This window comes from Numida meleagris, chromosome 20, assembly GCF_002078875.1.
Source record: "Numida meleagris isolate 19003 breed g44 Domestic line chromosome 20, NumMel1.0, whole genome shotgun sequence".
Taxonomy (NCBI): Eukaryota; Metazoa; Chordata; class Aves; order Galliformes; family Numididae; genus Numida; species Numida meleagris.
In genome coordinates this window covers 5,616,094-5,635,248 of record NC_034428.1, presented here as the reverse complement: position 1 = coordinate 5,635,248, position 19,155 = coordinate 5,616,094, and the positions used below count along the sequence as shown (strand labels likewise).

Here is a 19,155-nt window from a genome sequence, read left to right as displayed (position 1 = left end):
CTCACAGTAAGATTGTGTTGCCCCAGTACTGCCCTTCCTTCCATCTGTCCTCTTTGCATTCTGGGTCCTTTCCAGACAAGTTCAGTGTGTTGACTTCACTTATAATGCCTAAAAATACTGGGATCTCGAATGCTCTCACTGCAGGTTGTACCACGGTGCAGCTTTCCTAGGAAGAATGCTTGCCAATTTCTGAAGTGTGTGTAAGCAGATAATACCGGTGTCAAGAAGGTCATTCTTTGTGACTGATTGCTTTCCTTCCTTTAGGTAGAAGACTCTTTGTTTTTCGTTTTTTATTGCAATAAATACCTTCATTTCTCTTTTCTTTCTTTAAGTCTTAATTCCACCTTTTATTCTTACCCCTACGGTGTCCAGTACGCATCCCAGCAAGCATTCCCTTTGGTACTGCTGAGTTTCAGTGGAGTTTCAGATTCTGGTGTTGTTTCATCGAGCCGAGCAGCAAGACATTACAGTGCTTTTCATCAGTGTATTGTGATGCTCTAAATAGCAGCCCTGACAGACACTGAAATACAGATTTTAGACAAGGTTATTTTGATGTGTCTTTTTCAAATCAGTGATCTCCTTTGTGCATCTGGCGATGTTTAGAGATGATATGTCTCAGTGGTTTTAGTCCCAGCGAGGTATATATTTAAAAGCACAAGGAGCTGTGTTATCAGTGCAGTGTGAGACTAAAGTCAGCCACCTCAAAATCAGAAAATGCCATCAGTGCTTGTGTCGCGTGTGTGCAACAATGCTGCTTCGCTGGTATTCTCTGCCTGCTCCCTTCCCTCTGTTAACACACGGAACATGCTGAAGGAATGGCTTGGGTGTGAGTTAGAGACTTCTCCTAGCTCACTTGGTTCCCTGTGCTCTTTTGCTCCATGTATCAAGCGACATTTGAGGAACCACGGGCTTACAGGATCTTCCCTGACCCCCTCAGCTCCATGCAGCACATGGAGATGTACAGCTCAGATCAGATAGCTGTGTTGAAATTTTGCTAAACGTTAGCTAAGTTGCTGAAAGAGAAAACACCAAGCAACCTTGTCTTCAGCATTTTTAGCTTGAACACCTACAACGAAAGGAGAGCTGGATGTTAAAGATAGATGCGTGTAATCAAATCAGCATTTTAATTAATAATAGCGTGCTCATCGGGGCTTTTCCATTTATCTGGGAGACATCATCCCATGTCAGAAGAACAGAGAAATGGGGTTGTTTGTTTGCTTCCATTCGTTCAATTCTGTTACTATTCTGAACTTGTTTGGAGGATTATTTTCTAGGAAATCCAGGCAACATTTAGAGAATGGCAGCGTGGGTTTGTTTGAAAACTGAGGTGTTTCTGCGCCGGTTACTGATACGGCTCCTGCTGGAAAGCCCCTTTCAGTGTGTTTGAGATTAGAACACACAAGCTCTGAAATGAAAAATGTGTTCAGATTGGAACGTTCTGCTAAACACAGGCTCTTCGCCTGCCTACTGTATCATTTGAACCAGCACTTTATAAATCGTGAACGTTGCCCAGTGGCGTATTACTGCACAAGATTAAGACATTTTTTAGCCTGTTATTTAATTAGGAAAAAGAAGAATATAATATTTGGGCATTCAAATGCTTGTTGGTCTCTAGACCTCAAAGGCATATCTACTATAATTGGCTTTTCTAGCTAAGAACACTTAGATTTTGAGAAATAAGCTGATAAAGTGGTGAAAGGAGATTATATCTGAAAGTAAATGTCAGGAACACAGTATGCAATCTTCTGAAAACACCTATTTTGATTTTACAAGATGGTATTGTTGAGAAAGAAAGGGTTACAGCAGTGAGTTGAAGATGGATACGTGCATCATCCTTGGGTCCCTGTGGAGCACTGTCACCTTTCCTTCTCTGTCATGGTGGCAATGATGCAGCTGGCAATGCAGTCACCACTTATCCTACTTTGAATCTTTTCTCTTTTTCTTTCTGCTGGTAAAAGTGTGAGAAGCAGCATAGAAACAGGGGTGTGAGAATACAAATTCTCATCGTTTTCCTGGGCACCTCAGAGGGATTTTCAAGGCAGGCTGCCTTTTTTTGAAGTGGGTAACTTTTGCTTTTGATAAAACTTTCAGAGCAGAGAAGAAAGCTGCATGACACCTTAAATGAACCGAAATCTTTCCATGGCACCAAACGTTATGCAGAGTAGCAAATCAAAGAGGCGAAACAACAAGTATACCGGTGCAAGGGATAACTGTCAGCAGCAGGAATTGGTTTCACGTGGGATTGGATTGGAAGGAGGAAGGGATTCATGAGCATGTTCTATGATATGCTGCTGTTTAAATAGCAACATACAAAGGCTAAAGGTGGTTGTTCAGGAGTTTTCACGCTCTTTTTTCCAACAGCAGTGAAGTAGCTGCGCTGAAACTCTGTGTTTCTTACGAGAAGCCTCACGAGGCTTGGTTGCAGCTCTGATAGTGGACAGGGCAGGGCTTGGATTCGTGCCTGGACCAAAGCTTTGGGGAGTGCTCTCTGAGAGCAGCCTATGATGCCTCAGATGACCAGGGGCAGTCTGCATTACTGCTCAGCCAGATACGTCCTCGGGTGACAACCTTGATGCTTGCATCTGACTCACAGAAACCCAACAGCTCGGGGAGTAGCAATTGAAGTGGTTTTGTTTTGTTCTTTTTTTTTAAAAAAAAAAAAAAACATTTCTTTTTTTGGGCAGCCCCCTCCCGCTTCCTTCCAAATTGTTTTCTCAGCCTGATTGAGTCTCAAATCTGTTGCCTTCATGTCTTGAACAGCTGGAGTGGCCCTGGACTTGGTGAGCAGAGACTGAGCGAGGCTGAGCTGGACCCTGGGAGGGTCCCAGACTTCAGGAGGAGCAACCTGGCTGTCTGACCTGCAATGCTGGGAGCTCAGGAAAGCTAACGCCAGCGCAGATGGCTCCCTGCAGCCTGGGACTGGGACTGTGGCTCCTGCTGCTTCTCCAGGATATCCAGGGAGCCCCACAGGTAAGGGGGGGGGGGGGGAATCATACAGCCCTGTGGGAGCAAGGACCTGGGAGTGGGTTAGGGGCACCCTGGGCTGTTTTTTTTCCCAGCAGTTGCATGCAGGGTGGTGAGCATCCATAGAAACTGGCTTGGTGATAAAGGGGTGATAAAGGGTGATAAAGGGATACAGCAGAGCTGTCACAAAGCAGCCAGAAGAGTTTGCTCTTTCTGGGAACTTTGCAGGCAGGACCAGAGGATGCAGCCATGATTTACATCTTTTTTCTTTTGGCATTGCTAATGTTACCACACCTTCAGGTGCATCCTAGCAAGGAAATGAGGAAAGATTTCTTAAGATCTGGGGACTGACCTCATTTACTTTAAATAAATCTCTCTCATTTTTGCCCCGAGAGCCAAGTGCTCTGTGACAGGCACATTCCTTACAGAACTTTGCTTGGGCTCACTCTGCTGATGTGAGTCAGGGTTGGCAAAATGAAAGGTGTAAAGAGGCAAACGAAACAATAAAATACCTTCCTCTTTACATCCGCCCACCCCTTTGACACCGACTTTCCCATGAATGGGCTCTCTTTTCTGCATCAGATCAACTTAGAATAAACACAGGACGCTGGTCACACGAAGCTGTTGCTGTAGGTGCAAGCTGGCTCCCTGCTCAGATCATATCATCTGAGACACTAAGACACTTGTGTGTTTGCTCCCCGATTCCACCCCACTGACCCCTCCTCACCAGTGGATCACTCAGACCTCAGAGCCTGGCGTAAATCCAGGTAATTTCCCCGGCTGACACTTAGGAACACATAGGGGAAAAAACAAAAAAAAAAGAGGATCAGTCACAGAGGCTCTTTGCATAGGTAATGTCAAGTCAGTGGGTGTTTGCCCGCTGGGTTGGATCCTGACGTTGTGGTGGAAGTTTTCCTTGTGGTGGAAATGTTGGCATGTGCTCATTGAAGTCACCTGTCTGTACGCCGTAAATGAACGGTGCAGCACATCACATGGGCTATCAGGAGATTTTTGATAAGAAACTGCCTCTGATTAGATCTTTGAGCATAACCAAGTCCTCTTCATAAATGTTTGAAAAAGATCCTCATGGCTCTTACAGTAAGAGTAGGAGTTTGCCTGATGTCTTCAGCTGTAAATTCCCCTCCCACGTGCTAAGTTTGCTCTACCTCACCCTGGTCTTTCTGCCCTGCCACGATCTCCTTCCTTGAAGTACATCCATCCTTCTTGTCTTCTATAGGATCAGAGTCTCCTGAGGAGCACTTTGGGGGGCACTCATGTCAACGTATCTGGTCTGATGAATGCTATCTGCTTTAGTTAGTTCTTGCTATTTGACATCACTTTGGTGTGTTCGCAGAATGAAAAGGATAGTAATAAATTCTGATTTCTGTTACTCATGGTCAACATTCAGACTCGCTGTGAAATCATCAGTTACCTGGAGTAAGTATGTAAACCTTGCCGAGTTTGGAGTTTGCTTTAATTTTCAGTTAGCTCTCACTTGTTAATAATGAGCATGAAGCTTGACTACTTGAAATCCTTCATTATCAACCTTTTTTTCATGCTGACAGAATTTGGATAGAAGCTTGAAAAAGAGACAACTGTTTTGCTGCAGTATTAGTCAGTTCTAGAGCAGCCAATGCTGGTAGGTTTTCTTTCTTTCTTTCTTTTTTTTAACCATAATACACTTTCTTTCTGACTTACAGCTTATTTGTAGTAAGCTGATTTCTTACTCTGCCTCACCATCTCTTTGTGAGCTCAAGAGACCATAAATAAATGAGTCAAACCTTGTCCTGACTGAATTGCAGACTAGCTGGCTGAATTCAGCACCATCTTTGCAATGACTGTTATTTAAATTGGGATAGCGAATGTGATGGTAGAAATTTTCAAAAACGAACACCGAAAAACCCAAATGCTTTGTATCAAATATATATACATATAATTTTAAATTCAACTTTGATTGGCAGCACATTAAAGAAGAAAAACCCAGCAATGCTGGCCAAGTAGGTCAATGATATGATGAGGCCAAGGGATCCCTGGCCATCCCATTAAAGAGCAATCCAAGCATGTTATGTATGAATTGTGGTCTTTTCAGAAGATGTGAAATCATAGAAGGCTGGAAAAGACCTCTAAGATCATCTTCCTGCTAAATCAAAAGCCTTTCTTTGACTGCATGCAGAAAAGGATTAGTGCAATTCCGTCTCTTATCTCCATCCACTTTAATGGGATGACGGTACTGATGCTGCCTTAAAAAGTGAAATTGTGCTCGAATTGTGAATTTTCCTGGTCAAATCTGCTGAGTCCTGTTTCTCTGTCTTGAGATTCATACAGGAGAGTGGATAAGAAAAAGGAACAGTCAAAAGATGGTTAAAAAATTGCATATAACTCAGTAGGATTAATGTATTTGAATCTGTTCCTTATCATCTGTTTGTTCTGTAAAATCTATTGGAGATCTCCTTGATGAAGAAAGCCGTGTGGTTGTTGCTGATAGCTGTGATTTATACCACACTCTTCAGTGCTTCCAGAAGGAAGAGGGAATAGAGCAGAACTGAAAGTTATCACGTACACATCCTTCTTACAAAATATGCAATTAGAGGAAAAAATGTGAATCTTCTCTTACTGGCTAATTGACCATTCTTCTAAGTGTACAGGAGGAAGGAGAAACAGCACCAGAAACGCATGAGAAATGTCTTAATGCTGAGACTTTTGGCAACGAAAGCAGGAAGCTCACAAGAACTTTTCCTTCCCTCTGCCTTCTCCTTGAGCCCTGCTGTCATAAAGCACCACTTTTTCCATGAGTTCTTTCCTTTTCCCCTCACTGCCCTCCTGATTCCTTCCCTTCTTTGGGGTGGTGCCCATTCTGATTCAGGCATGGTAAGAGGGGCATTTGCTTTAATATCTTCCTCTCTTGTCCATCATCAGCTCAGACACAACCTGGAAACGCAGCACAGCAGGCTCCATCAGTTGGTAGCACAGCTCAGAGCAGGGCTCAGAGTGCATCGGTGCTGGGGAGGTGAACGCTGCTTCCGCTGCAGGGAATTTTTATCAGAATTTCCCTCGTTTAAACAGAACCGGTCTGTGCTGTCACCAGATTCCTTCATGACCACAATATAACGAGACGATTCGCTTTTCCTCTGCCTCTTCTGATTACAATGTGATATTCTCCTGTTCAAAGTGCTTATGGAAGACTTTGAGGCATTCTGAGTCCTGGGCTGTTCACCTCTGCCATTTCTTCCAAGTGTGTTCTTTGCCTTTGGGCACTGATTTATTTCGTTCCCCAACAAACCCATGGGAGTCTGGGGCATGGGTTGGTCTACAGCAAGGCTTTTTATTCCATGTGATGCGTGAAAATTTGAAATTGAGCTTAGAAAAAGCTTTCTGTGTGTTGGGCAGGAGGTCTGGTACCATTTGTAGTGATGCATACCTTTCCACACTGCCATTTTTGCCTCTGTAAATGATATTGGACATTTAAGCTGGATGTATGGGAGCATGGTTAATAGAAGATATGCCATGTGCAAACAGCCAGCCTTTCTGCTTAGAGTGGTTTTTTTTTTCAGCTTTATCGTTTAGAGAGAGAAAAAGGCAACAATGGGCTGATGAATGGTGTCGACTATTGGCACGTTCCTCATTTATCACTGAAAGGGTCTACAGTAAGTTTTGTTCTCATGAGGCATGTCAGATGGCAACTCTAAAGACATTTTCGTAGAATGGTTGGAGTTGGAAAGGACCCTAAAAGCCGCCTGGTCCAACCCCTGCAATGAGCAGGGACACCCACAGCTCCATCAGTGCTCAGAGCCCCTCCAGCCTGACCTTGGGTGAATCCACCACCTCTCTGGGCAACCTGTGTTTCTTATATCCAGTCTAAATTTCCCCTCTTTCAGTTTGAAGCCATTTCCCCTTGTCCTATGGCAACAGACGCCGCCAAACTGTATTTGTTGCAGAGCTGCTGGCAGGTAGGATGCAGCTGGCTGCGGTGTGCAGCTGCCCTCTTGTGGAAGGAGAAAAGCGCTGGGTAGTTTCAGATGTATTGCTGCCTGATTTGTTCAGTATTTGTGTAATTGCCTCGGCAATTTATCACAGCACTGGCATCAGGGGAAATTCATAATCAGGATTTGCATCACCGTAACTAAGAGCAGGATCTGGTCCTTATCATGTGGCTTCAATGTTTTAGATAGACAAGATCAGGTTTTGATAAGCAGTTCTTCCTTCACGCTTGCAGGCAGACCCTATTGCTTTGCTTTAAACCCAAACAGGCAGTTAAATAAGCTCTGTGTTTACGTGCTGCATATTTCATTCAAGATCTCTGTTCCCATTGTGATTTAAAATTCAACATCTTTTGAAGCCAGCGTTGGTTTTCTGGAACAACCAGAAAGAGAAGATCAGGTTTTTGTGGCGACGTCTTATGGGTCTTAAAGAGGAACTGATTCAAGATGACTTACACACAGCCAGGATGCTGTTGTTGCTTACATTTTCTTTAAAAGTGGAATCAATCTACTTCGTATCTCTGAAATGAGTCCCAGGTGACCTTGCATCCAAACACATCGTGCCATTTCCAGAGGGTTTCATTTTTTAAGGCTGGTGGGATCTGCAGAAGGTGGGCTCCTTGCAGAGTGATTTTTCTAAGCTAATATTAGAACTGCTGCGGCTTTTGTTTTTATCTAAACAAGTGTTGGTTATATAATCGTACCAAGGCTTGTTCCTGAAAACCTTCACTCAGGAAAAGAAGCAGGTTTAGTTATTTGAATAAGGGCTTCACTGTGTCAGTGCTTGCAGCTTTCATTTCAAGGCAGAACACGCTTGTTCTCACTGTAGGATTTGTCCCCAGGTTAAAAGGATTTATTGGTTTACAGTCAGCACGCCTTTGGGCTGCTAAAATCAAGTGTTTTGAGTGAGTAAGTAACTGAACGGGAAGAATTGCGTGCTGCGTTGGTGAATGGTGTGCAGGGGAGCACAAGCAGAGCAAAAAAGCAGAGCAAACTGTGAAAGGAACGGGTTCAGAACTCCTTAACAAGGGTTAACAAGGGCACGGGATATGGAGAACCAGTACACAGACAGCTGTGAACGTAAAGAATTAGCTTTGTGGATCACAGCCAACGTGGCAAGCCTTGGGTGATGCTGACTCTGGCACCACTTCTAGTTCCAGTGTATACAGAGCTGGAAATCTGCCACGGATATTTGGGGATTCCGATTTTATTATTTCTCTTCACATTCCTTATCTCAAGCAAAGATGGGATCATTTTAAGAGCAGAGATTTTTACTTATTTATCTGGAGCATTTGGCTGAAAACCACTTTCATGGGGCAGTGCCACTCCTCTTTTCGTTATATGAAGCCAGGAGTTCATTTCTTTGAGTTCTGAAGTGCCCGCTGGAAGGATGGGGCTACGATATTCCTTTCCAGTATTTAAAACACTTTCAGAGAAAAGAGCTTGCTAAGTGAAGATACGTACTGAATGGTTGCTAAACATGCTGAATATTACAATCTTTGTTTAAGTTTATGGGCAACGGTTATTTAATTGCTTTGGAAGACATTTACACTTTCAAAAACCTGCAGATCTTTAAAAATCTGTAGACTTCTCCCTACCATTTGTAACCATCATCATTAGAGACAGATGCTGGGATCTGTCCCGATACAGCCCTAATTGTTCTCTAATTGTGTCTTTGTCTGCTTCAATTTTTAGCCACCATCCACCTCATCTCATTCCTGTAGCACGCTCCAGAATTGGTTCTATGATGAAACATTACGAAGGTGCTGTTACCAGTGTCCTTCAGGTCAGTATGTTTGTGCTTCAGTCAAATTAACACGGAGCCTTCCTCATAGGTTGTGGACCAACCACGTGTATCTGCAGAACTGCTGCTTGGCCCTGCAGAGAAGTGCAGTTTCACGAATCACGGTTTGGTGTAGATCCAGATGCAAATTTGTTCTCTTCTTCCCTGCCCCTGGTGGGTCTGCATGCAAACTGTCTTTAAATTGCAAACAAGGTAGCTTGCTAGAATTTTGTCTGGTTTTTTTTATTGGTTGGTTTGGCACTCAGAAGTAGCTAGAGGTAGGCAGGTCCAAGAAGTAACGCCTGCTTGCCTCAGGATATGAAGTAGTGCGGTGATTTTAGCCTGTGATCAAAGGCACGAGGTAGTAAATGACGGTGCAGAAAATCTGTCGTCACGCTGGTAGTCAAAACAGTTCAGAAAGCATCTCACGTGAGAAGTGGAAGGTTCACGTGTCAGGGGACAGAGAGAGCTTTGCCAGAAGCTGTGACTCAGGGCCACGTGAGGTCAGGAGCATGAAACACGTTTGTGAATGAGAGCTCTGGAAATGTCTGAAACTCCCCCTCAGTGGATGGGGCATTTTATGGTGCTTCACCATCACCAATCTTTTCTTTAAGAAGTGCGGCCTCCCCCCTCTCTCTCTTCTTTCTTTCTCACTTCTTTCTTTCTTTTATTATTTTTTTTCAGAAGGGAAATTTTTGACATTTATTTGTGCTATAAAAAGAAGGTTAGTGCTTGGTTACTAGCATTTGCATGCAGTTACATCAGGGACTTCCTTTACTGCTTTGGTGCACTCCACTAGAATCATTCAGAAAATGGATGAGTAAGCAAGAGCAAGGGATGGAGAAACTGCTCCTGTAGAAGAAGAAAAGGGGCAGGGGCTCTGGGCCACTCGGAGGGGAACAAGCTCTTTTCTCCTTCAAAAGCTCCCACAGTGACAGAAGTCATAGCTGGGGCTTGTGAAAAGCAGAGATGCAATCTGCAGCTGGCTGTCATGAGCCACCGTTCTCAAACATTTCACTTCTGCAATCAGCTCCAGCCTTCAAAAGAACAGACTTAGAAAAGCAGTTTTGAGAAGGTGGGGGTGATGTGGTTAGGGCTTGTCTGGCAGTATTTATAGGGCCAAATAGGAAGTGGCTGTTTTGACTTGTGCTCCTACACTGTGCTTGCCGAAATGAATAGTAGGTGAGTTATTTTCCTGCTTAGATCTCCTGTTTCTACGATTAACCCTTGTGGTTGGGTGATGTGGACTGGTGCTGAAACTGGGATTCATTTTTCTCCTGTTTGCCACCTGTTAAACATGCAGCTCAGTCTTTATGTTGCTGCTTTAGCTTTTCCTTCTGCAGCTGTCATCATTCCTTACTATCTGGTGACTATTTCCACCTGCTGGCAAGGCCACCAGCTCACAGCCAACTGCTGTGCCTTCTAGTTCCTTTAGCTTTAAGGCCAGCAACGCTTCAGGATGGTTTGCTCCTCTATTTTTGCATAGTTATCTCCACATTTTGGTTTTCTTTCTCCAGGCTATGCTAAAAAGAAATCATGTCCCATGGATCCGAATGAAGATTGCATGAGATGTGGACCCGAGCAATACTTGAATGAAGCATCCCAAAAGCCACGATGTGATGCTTGTGTATTATGCACAAAAGGTAGCTGGTTTGCTGTTACCATCTACAGATTTCCCCGGTCATTCATGACTTAAAATGCCATTGCAAAGAGTGCCAGCAGCCCGTTCTGCTTCCCAAGCCTCTGCACTGGTGTTGCTCAGCTTTGACCCCTGCTTTGCCTTTTCCTCTCAGGGTGATCCTTTGTTACTCCATCTGTTTCTTCCCTGCAGAATCTGACCTCGTGGAGAAGGTGCCCTGCTCCTTCAACTCCAGCCGGGTGTGTGAGTGCCGACCAGGTCTGTTCTGCCAGACCCCTGTTAAGAACACTTGCATGCGATGCCAGCAGCACACTGCTTGCAAGCCTGGGTTTGGAGTCAAACTCAGAGGTAGGAATTCCTCCCTGTCTCTCTTATCTTTTCCAATCTTGGCCATAGGCTTGGAGTTGATTCATTCTGATCAATCCATCCACTGTCATTGCTTTTATTCAGGCACCTCAGAGACTGATGTTTTGTGTGAAGAATGCCCTCCTGGGACCTTCTCTGACCAAAGCTCCAGCACTGACATCTGCAAGCCCCACACAGAGTAAGTCCGTAATGTTTTAAAGTGACAAACTGATTGGTTAAAGCTAATAAAGGACCCAAAGAAACTCCAGTATACTTTGCACCAGAAGTGACAAATTTATCTGAGAGGCAATGGGACAGCTTTGAGCCTATGTGCTGTTTGTAGCTGTTGCAGCAGCTGTTGGAAGGAAGAAGAGATCTCTCTTGCTTCAGTTTCAGATTGCTGAGTGCAGTGGGATTCCCTGTGCATGTGGGTTTGCATCCAGGTTAAGAATCGGTGCCACAGGGGTGAGCAGAAGGTTAATGACTTTCTGACTAAAACCACCAAATGCATGTGGTACAAACATGACCAGAAAGGGCGTGTGTCACATGGAAAATCTTACTGTGTTTCGTGTCATTTTCTTCTAGCACTGATACACTCTTCTCTCTTTTGTTCCCTAGCTGTGCCAAGTTGAACAAAGTAGCACAAGGCAAAGGAAATGCCACACATGATCAGGTTTGCATGGACCAATTGCCCACCTACCTCACCCCAGACACTTCCTCCATCAGATTCAGCAATGAGACAAATGACTCCGACGTGCTGAGGCTTCAGGCAAACCTGGTGACCCTTGCTAGTATTCTTTCAAGTGCCACAACTGAAAATCCCAGCTCAACTCCTGAGGAGGAAGCTCTGGCTGGCACTTTTCCCACCTCAGCCAAGGGGGAGACGACAACAAGAGGTCAGAAAGAATTTATTCTATTCAGCACATGTTATTCAGAGATACCTTTAGTAGAATTAGTACGTGAGCTTCCTGCAAAACCCCTACGGCTTGTGAAATGATGTCCAGCAAACACACAGATCTACTGATAGTTCCCTTTCTGCCTTTTCTTGGTCTCTCTGCTCTCCCTTTCCCCCTCCCGTGCTGCAGGTCTTCTTTTCTGGGGAGCGGTGCTCTCTGTGATGGTGCTGCCTGTGGGCATGCTGTTATTTTGGCAATGGAAGGTCTGCAAGAAACGGATCCTCGTCCTCAAAGAAAAGCGTGAGTTTTAAAACTGCCGTACCTAGCATGCTGTTTCATCTTCCCACATGAGAACTACAACATCCCAAAATGTTACAGAGGACAGGAGGGGAGATGATATTTCCCAGCGCCTGGTGAAGACAGGGCAGTTAAGGGTTCTAGGCAAACTGTTCCTGCATCATATTGGGCAATATTTTCATAGAATCATAGTTGGGTTGGAAGGGACCTCAGGGATCACCCAGTTCCAACCCCTGCTGTGGGCTGGTAGCCAACCACTAAGTGAGGCATTAGATCTGGCTGCCCAGGGCCACATCCAATTGAAGCAGCTGTGAATGTATGGAGGAAGATGCTACCAGCTGGGTGGGGAAATGGGAAGTGGTGACCTTATAGCTTTAATCGGTGGAACTTGTAGTCTGTCCTCTGCAGGCTGGTAACGCTGTGGATGTGACAAGCCACTAGATGGCTCTTTTTCCCCACTGCCTGGGCATTGTTGGGTGATGCGAGGAGCGGGGGGGCTGCTGGAAAAAATGCCCTGCTCATCTCTGGGCACTCAGAATTGGGAGATGTGTTCCAAAAAAAAAGTGGATGTTTGCCATAGCAACCTATACAGATCCCCTACAGGACATACCTTTTGCTCAGCTAACTGATCTCCTCTTAGCATCCCCAATGACTGCTCTGTTCTGTTGTGGTAGATATTTCTGATTGCTCTACACTGGAGCATTTCCACTTATTTATTCAGGAATATGATTTAACACTTCTCATGTGAGCTCAATTTTCTCAGAATGGAATTTTTCCATCCTCGCTTGCCTTACACAATAAAAAAATGTTACTGTGCAGCACGATAGAGCTGATATATTGAAGGTAATGGTGGCTGTGCATTAGAGCAAAATTAGCTAGGAGGCATCTAGCTTCATTTGGAATCATGGAATGGTTGGGTTGGAGGGGACCTTAAAGCCCACCCAGTTCCAACCCCTGCCATGGGCTGGGTGCCCCCCACCAGCTCAGGCTGCCCAGGTTCCATCCATGGCCTTGGGCACCTCCAAGGATGGGGCACCCACAGCTTCTCTGCACACTCCCTTCTCCCCCAGCGTTCCCTTCCTCCATCCTTGCATATTATTATTGTTACTTTGATAAGGGAGTCTTCTGCTTATTTAGAAGGCTTCATCAGTTCATCATGTGACGGATGAACGCTAGCTTTGGTGTGTGGAAAGTGATGGGTGTGGGCGCAAAGGGCTTTGGGGAGGGCAGGACCTCACATGTTTGGCAGCAGTGTGTCCCTGGATCACCTCAGCCCTTCATGGAAGCGTGCCCTCAGTGGTAAAGAGAGCACAGTGCAGGTGACTTGGGCTGTAAAGGAGTTTAGGGCGTGGGTGGGTGATATTTCAAAGCAATTAATATTCTTGTGATTACGATGAATTCTTTCCTGATAATTTTTCTTCTTTCCACTACAGGTTCTGATCTAGTGGACACATATGCAGTAAGTGTCAACCGTATTCCAAAACAGGTCACCTTCCATTCCAATGTAAATATTTAATGATATTTTTTAATGTCCTGTTAAAAAGTGCCAGCCTTTATATTTGGTATTGTAATCCGTGATTATCTAGGTGCAGAGATGAGACAAATTAGGAACTGCTACTTTCATGTCTTGGGCTGTGTTTAATAGGAACACTATTTTCAAATACAGCCTTAAGGAATACAGGAACCTAACTGAAAGGAACTTAAGTTCCTATACCTGCTGGGCACTTTGCTTTTTTTCACTCCCTGCATTGGTGGTGCTGTTATGCTACTTCTGACTGCCAAAGAAAGATTCTGTCTACCTATTGCAGTCTTCCCAGTGTTGTGTTTGCATTGACCCTACTTCTGCTGTCCTCTTTGTATTGGCAGAAGATCGCACTGACCACTGACAAATGTCCAGAAGAGGAGGAGTTAACTGACAGAACCCTCCCTTTGGAAACCAACAACAACTTGATCTCCAGCACTGAAAAAGCGGGTAGTCCTGTTCTGAGTCTGACTGAAGTGGCACAGAGCAATGGAAAAGCCCCAGATTGCCCCATTGATTCTCGAGTGAGAGACCACACCAGTAATCAAATCGGTGAGTCTTAAGCTATTTTTTATGTTTTTGCCTTCTCAGTTTTTCAACCCCAGGCATGGAATATCATCCTGAAATTATTGGTAAGCTGGAAAAGTATGTAGAACTTCGAACAGAGATGGCCGTGGCCTCTTGACTCTGTTTACTATATTCAAGTTGGGCTTTATTATTGTTATTATTTTTCTGCATGAGTCAAATCCAAAGACTTAAAATGGCTAAGCTGATCCAGAACTGATTTCTTACGGCTGCTGGAATCCAGTCCCACTTTTCTGGGAGTCAAGAGAAGACAAAGCACAGAAAGAACAGGGAAAAGCAGAAGCAGAAAATGCGTCTTCTGTTTTCGCTGCAACAGACCAACAAAGATTTTTGTTATCCTAACTAGCTCAAAGAACAGGCTTTTGCAAAATGCTAACTCCCTGTCTGGGGAGAGGGAAAGCTGTCTGTGGAGGCATAGCCAAAAGAAATGAACAACAGAACTCACTACCATTCCCTACTCCTGTTTCAGTCCTCTCTATGTTGCTTATGAAGATGGAATTGAGTGCATCCTCGGTGGATTCGAGTGCACCCTCAGCAAGTTTGCAGATGACACCAAGCTGAGCAGTGCAGTCAATACATTGGAGGGACAGGCAGCCACCCAGAGGGACCTGGACAGGCTGGAGAAGTGGGCCCATGTGAACCTCATGAGGTTCAACAAGGCCAAGTGCAAGGTGCTGCACTTGGGCCAAGGCAATCTCAAGTATTGATACAGACTGGGGGAAGAACTCCTCGAGAGCAGCCCTGCGGAGAAGGACTTGGGGGTCCTGGTGGATGAGAAGCTGGACATGAGCCAGCAGTGTGCGCTCGCAGCCCGCAGGCCAACTATGCTCTGGGCTGCATTAAAAGAGGAGTGGCCAGCAGGGAGAGGGAGGCGGTGGTCCCCCTCTACTCGGCTCTTGTGAGGCCCCATCTGGAGTACTGCGTCCAGGCCTGGGGCCCCCAGCACAAGAAGGACGTGGAGCTCTTGGAAAGAGTTCAGAGGAGGGTGACCAAGATGATCAGAGGCTGGAGCATCTCTTCTATGAGGAAAGGTTGAGGGAACTGGGCTTGTTCAGTTTGGAGAAGAGAAGGCTCCGGGGAGACCTCATTGTGACCTTCCAAGACTTGAAGGGAGCGTATAAACAGGAGGGGGAACGATTGTTCACGAGGGTGGATAGCAATAGGACAAGGGGGAATGGTTTTAAACTGAGACAGGGGAGGTTTAGGTTAGATATTAGGAGGAAGTTTTTCACACAGAGGGTGGTGACGCACTGGAACAGGTTGCCCAAGGAGGTTGTGGATGCCCCGTCCCTGGAGGCATTCAAGGCCAGGCTGGACGTGGCTCTGGGCAGCCTGGTCTGGTGGTTGGCGACCCTGCACACAGCAGGGGGGTTGAGACTCGATGATCTTTGAGGTCCTTTTCAACCCAGGCCATTCTATGATTCTATGATTCTATGCCCTGTCTGTCAGAATGGGCTCAAATCATAAAGGAACATGGGCATGCAAAGCAAAAACTTATTTGCTAGCCTGCAAAATGCTGGAACACAGCCCCCATGATAGAATGGCTTAGGTTGGAAGAGACCTTAACGCCCACCCAGCCCCAACCCCTGCTGTGGGCTGGTTGCCACCCAGCAGATCAGGCTGCCCAGGGCAGCCCTTTCTCTAACTTAGATTTAAACCTCTGCGTTAATTTTCTGAATTAGGTACTTCATGACAGTGCAGAGCAGGGGAGGAAGGAGGGCTCTGTTTTGCAGAAGAGGTTAACCAGGATCCCAGAAGGCATTCATTGCGCCGTGGAAGGTACTTAGGTTGTAGATAAGCTTGCAGTGGGCATTGGCTGTGCTTGATAATAAGAAGGAAGGTGGAAGTTCTTGGTAGCTCTCATTCCAAGCTGCCAAAAGAGCAACACCCTTTGGTTAGATATTGTGAAACAGCTTTACAACTTTTGAACATTTGGGTGTTGTTTTTTTTTTCTTTTTTAAGCATGTGTGTGGCATGGAAGGGTCCTTGGGAGTGAACAGTCTTTCATCAAACAGCCTGAAAAATGCCACCTGCTGGAGACCAGATTCTATGTGGCACTGTATTCATTATCTTTTTATGCCCTGAACAGAGGCAAATCACTAACAGAAGAACTCTTGCACCTAGGCCTGAGGACAAGGTTCCTAGAAAGGTTTTAATGTGAAGTAGAATTTCAGACATTATTTCTTCCAGTCTGTTTCAATGTCTGGTGGGACCTTCTGGCATTTGGTGTGAATGCTGCAGTAGCTCTGAATCATCTTACCATCCCCAAATGTCTCAAAGCCATTGTGAACAATAACCTGCAGTGTCTAACGTGCAGCATCCTTTGGAATAGAATGTAGTGATCCAAGCCACAGCATAGCGCTTGCTATTTCAAGAAGCAGAATCAACGTGTTGGATATAAGGTCTGAGTCCACCCCAAAGCATTTTGTAGCTGATGCTCTGCTGGGAAGAAGCTGATTTCTTTGCAGATCCTCAGACCTCAGATAATTATCAGAATTTCTGTACGTTCTGATCTTAATGCAGGTATGGTTTCTTTCTGAAACAGCAAGAGCATAAACCTTGAATTGCCAGTTGCTGTCTTCTCCAGTTAATTGCTCCTTCTAACAGTCTCTTGCAAATATCTCACTGCCTTTTCTAATTTTCTTTCTCCTGTAGTCTGTCACCTTCATAACAGTGGCTTAATTACATGAGAGCTAGGTCAACTGGATCTAAAATGCCCAGAATCCTCTTGGTGGTGATCCAAAACCAGATAGGATAACTTAAAATGTGCAGGTCGTCTTTACCTCTAAGTATGTTCAGTGCTTTGATTCCAAAATGAGAAGTACCTTAAAAAGAGATGATGAAACAGGCAACTCAGAATGTGTGAATTACGGAAGTTTTAGGGGAGGAATTCTGTATTTTCACTGCGAGAGGCTTGATCTGCATATGTCTGACTTAAAAGAAGAAGAAAAGAAACATTGAGTACCAAGTCAAAATGTTGCATGACAAGGAACCATCTCTAAGTACAGCTGTATTGTTGCCTATGCTCAACATTACTTTTCTCCTTTTCTTTTTTTTTTTTTTTTTCCTTTCTCAGGAAAAATATTCATCATGAACGCCGATACTGTTATTGTGGGGTCTTCAAAAACGCCTGGTATCAAGAACTGTGCTGCTAGGGGATATGAAAGTGACGTTGATATCCAGGAAAAGATGGAAGAGGAACTGCCAATGCACTATCCAGAGCAGGAGACAGAGGTTTTTCCGGGGAACGATGTCATGGTTCCTGTGGAAGAGGAGGGAAAGGAATTCCATCACCCCACCACTGCCACTGAAAAGTGATCTCCTGCTGAGGAGGTGTGCGAAGCTACAAAAACATCCAGTGTGACAGTAAGCCTGAACGTCCCACGAGGGATGAAAACACAGCGTGTCTTACACAACCTGAAGACTCACGTGAAGCACCAAAAACATTCAACTTATTTCATCCAGCCAATGAGAGGATTGTCCAAACCACCGGTTCACATCAAATATTTTTCTCTTTTCCTTGCTCTCCCAGTATCACGCTGGAAACAAACTGGAATCATAGTTACGGAACTCAGAGGACTTCCAGATGCTAACTCAAGTTGCACAGCTTGCTTTCTCTGCATGAAGTGGTGGAATTAAGCTGGTTACTTCTATTAGCTCTGAAAATTCTGGCCGGAATTCTGAGTTAATTTGAGACCCAGCCATGGTTCACATTTGTACTCCATTGTACTTTAGGCCAATCCTTCTATTTTTTTTTTTAATGCCTGATTCGTGTTTCTTCAAAACATTTGTAAGTGCAGAGAACGTCCTCTTCTGACTGAAGTCGAAGTGGCTGAACGTTTGGATGCTGAATGAACTGCGGGTGAAGGGCAACGTTGAATCTGTCAAAGCGGAAAAGAAGAAAAACTGGTTTTCTACAAAAAGGACAGAAAAGGAGGCACAGCATCTATTTCCTTTACCCTCGTTAATATCTGCTCGTTTTAGAAGAATTATTCGCAGTCGTCACAGTGACGCTGATTTGCATGTCTGTTCTTCAGAAATAATTCTGTTTGGTTTTGTGGTCAACTGCCCTGTGTTACGCAGTTTCAAGTCTTTTCTGCTGCATGTTTGGTAACTGTAAATGCTGTAGTGCTGACTGTGTTCTTGCACAGGAGCATGGAAAACGAATGAGGTGACAAAGTGTGCCTTACGAGTCAAAAAAAAGGAACCACAAAAACAATTTCTTCGTAGTTTGACCCTGGACAGAGTACTGTGATAACAACAGTGCAACTTCGGTGTCTTGTCTGAGAGCCAACAAAAGGGACAGAGAAGCATAAAAATCACCTCCTTGGGCCAGGCTCACCGTGCAAGTTGCCTCATATTTTATCTCTGTGCTATTTAGGGAGAGCACATAAGTGCAGTTCATATCTGCTCTTGCTGTTCCTCCCATTTCTGCAGCATCAGCTGGAACTGGACTGGGGACGTTGACGTTTGTCTCGGCCTATAGTATTCTCATTGCCACTGTTTGGTTTTTTAATCTCTTTTGGGTTTCCTGGTGTAATCTTCTTCCACAGCCACCCTGTGACAGCAGATTACAGACAGTTACCATTCACTGTGTACAGAAGTGCTTAGTGACTGGTTTTAAGGTGGCTTCTGACTGACTGCAGTGAGTGCCACTGGTTCTTGTGTTACAGAATGTAAGGAGATTCTGAGTTGCCTCAATGATTCTTGACTCTATCCTCCTCAGCATCCAAGCCTGTGTTCCTGTCGTTTTATATTTCTTATCTAAGTCGCTTCATTACCTTGGTCACTTCAGTTGATCTCATCCTTATCTTCACTGTGTTCTTCTGGAGACCTGAACCATACAAGTAAGAAGAGGATACAGATAGATAGATAGATAGAGATATAGATGATCTTTGAGGTCCTTTTCAACCCAGGCCATTCTGAGATTCTATATTGTTGTTGTCCTTGCACAGGTGACTTCAGAAGACCATCAAAGACAATTCTGAGATCCCTTTTCTGAGTGACAGCTGCCAGCTGCTAATTCAGCACATAGATTATTTTTCCTACACATGTTGCCTTGTGTTGATTGAAGTAGACACAAAGATGCTCAGAGGACTGCAGTACCTCTCCTATGAAGAAATGCTGAGGGAGCTGGGCTTGTTCAG

General features: G+C 44.8%; 1 protein-coding gene across 2 annotated transcripts; it reads left to right on the top strand.

Annotated features, from left to right (window-relative positions):
- Window positions 2,767–18,073, top strand: TNFRSF8 (TNF receptor superfamily member 8). 2 transcript variants are annotated; one of them, XM_021417482.1, is made up of 10 exons: window positions 2,767–2,970; window positions 8,637–8,727; window positions 10,242–10,367; window positions 10,556–10,711; window positions 10,814–10,907; window positions 11,327–11,604; window positions 11,794–11,904; window positions 13,335–13,360; window positions 13,768–13,975; window positions 17,085–18,073. In XM_021417482.1, exons 1-10 carry the CDS (start codon window positions 2,899–2,901, stop codon window positions 17,324–17,326), a joined length of 1,404 nt encoding a protein of 467 aa, XP_021273157.1. In that variant the 5' UTR covers window positions 2,767–2,898; the 3' UTR covers window positions 17,327–18,073. The 2 variants fall into 2 exon arrangements, with proteins under 2 accessions (XP_021273157.1, XP_021273158.1); XM_021417483.1 differs by lacking the exons at window positions 2,767–2,970; window positions 8,637–8,727 and adding an exon at window positions 8,789–9,906.

Bases quoted from the DNA above. Each gene is read 5' to 3' on its own strand.
- TNFRSF8 (XM_021417482.1), top strand. From the start codon at position 2,899: ATGGCTCCCTGCAGCCTGGGACTGGGACTGTGGCTCCTGCTGCTTCTC. The intron at 10,368-10,555 runs GTAGCTGGTTTG...TCTTCCCTGCAG, and splicing joins TTGTGTATTATGCACAAAAG to AATCTGACCTCGTGGAGAAG. The intron at 11,605-11,793 runs GTCAGAAAGAAT...CCCGTGCTGCAG, and splicing joins GGGGGAGACGACAACAAGAG to GTCTTCTTTTCTGGGGAGCG.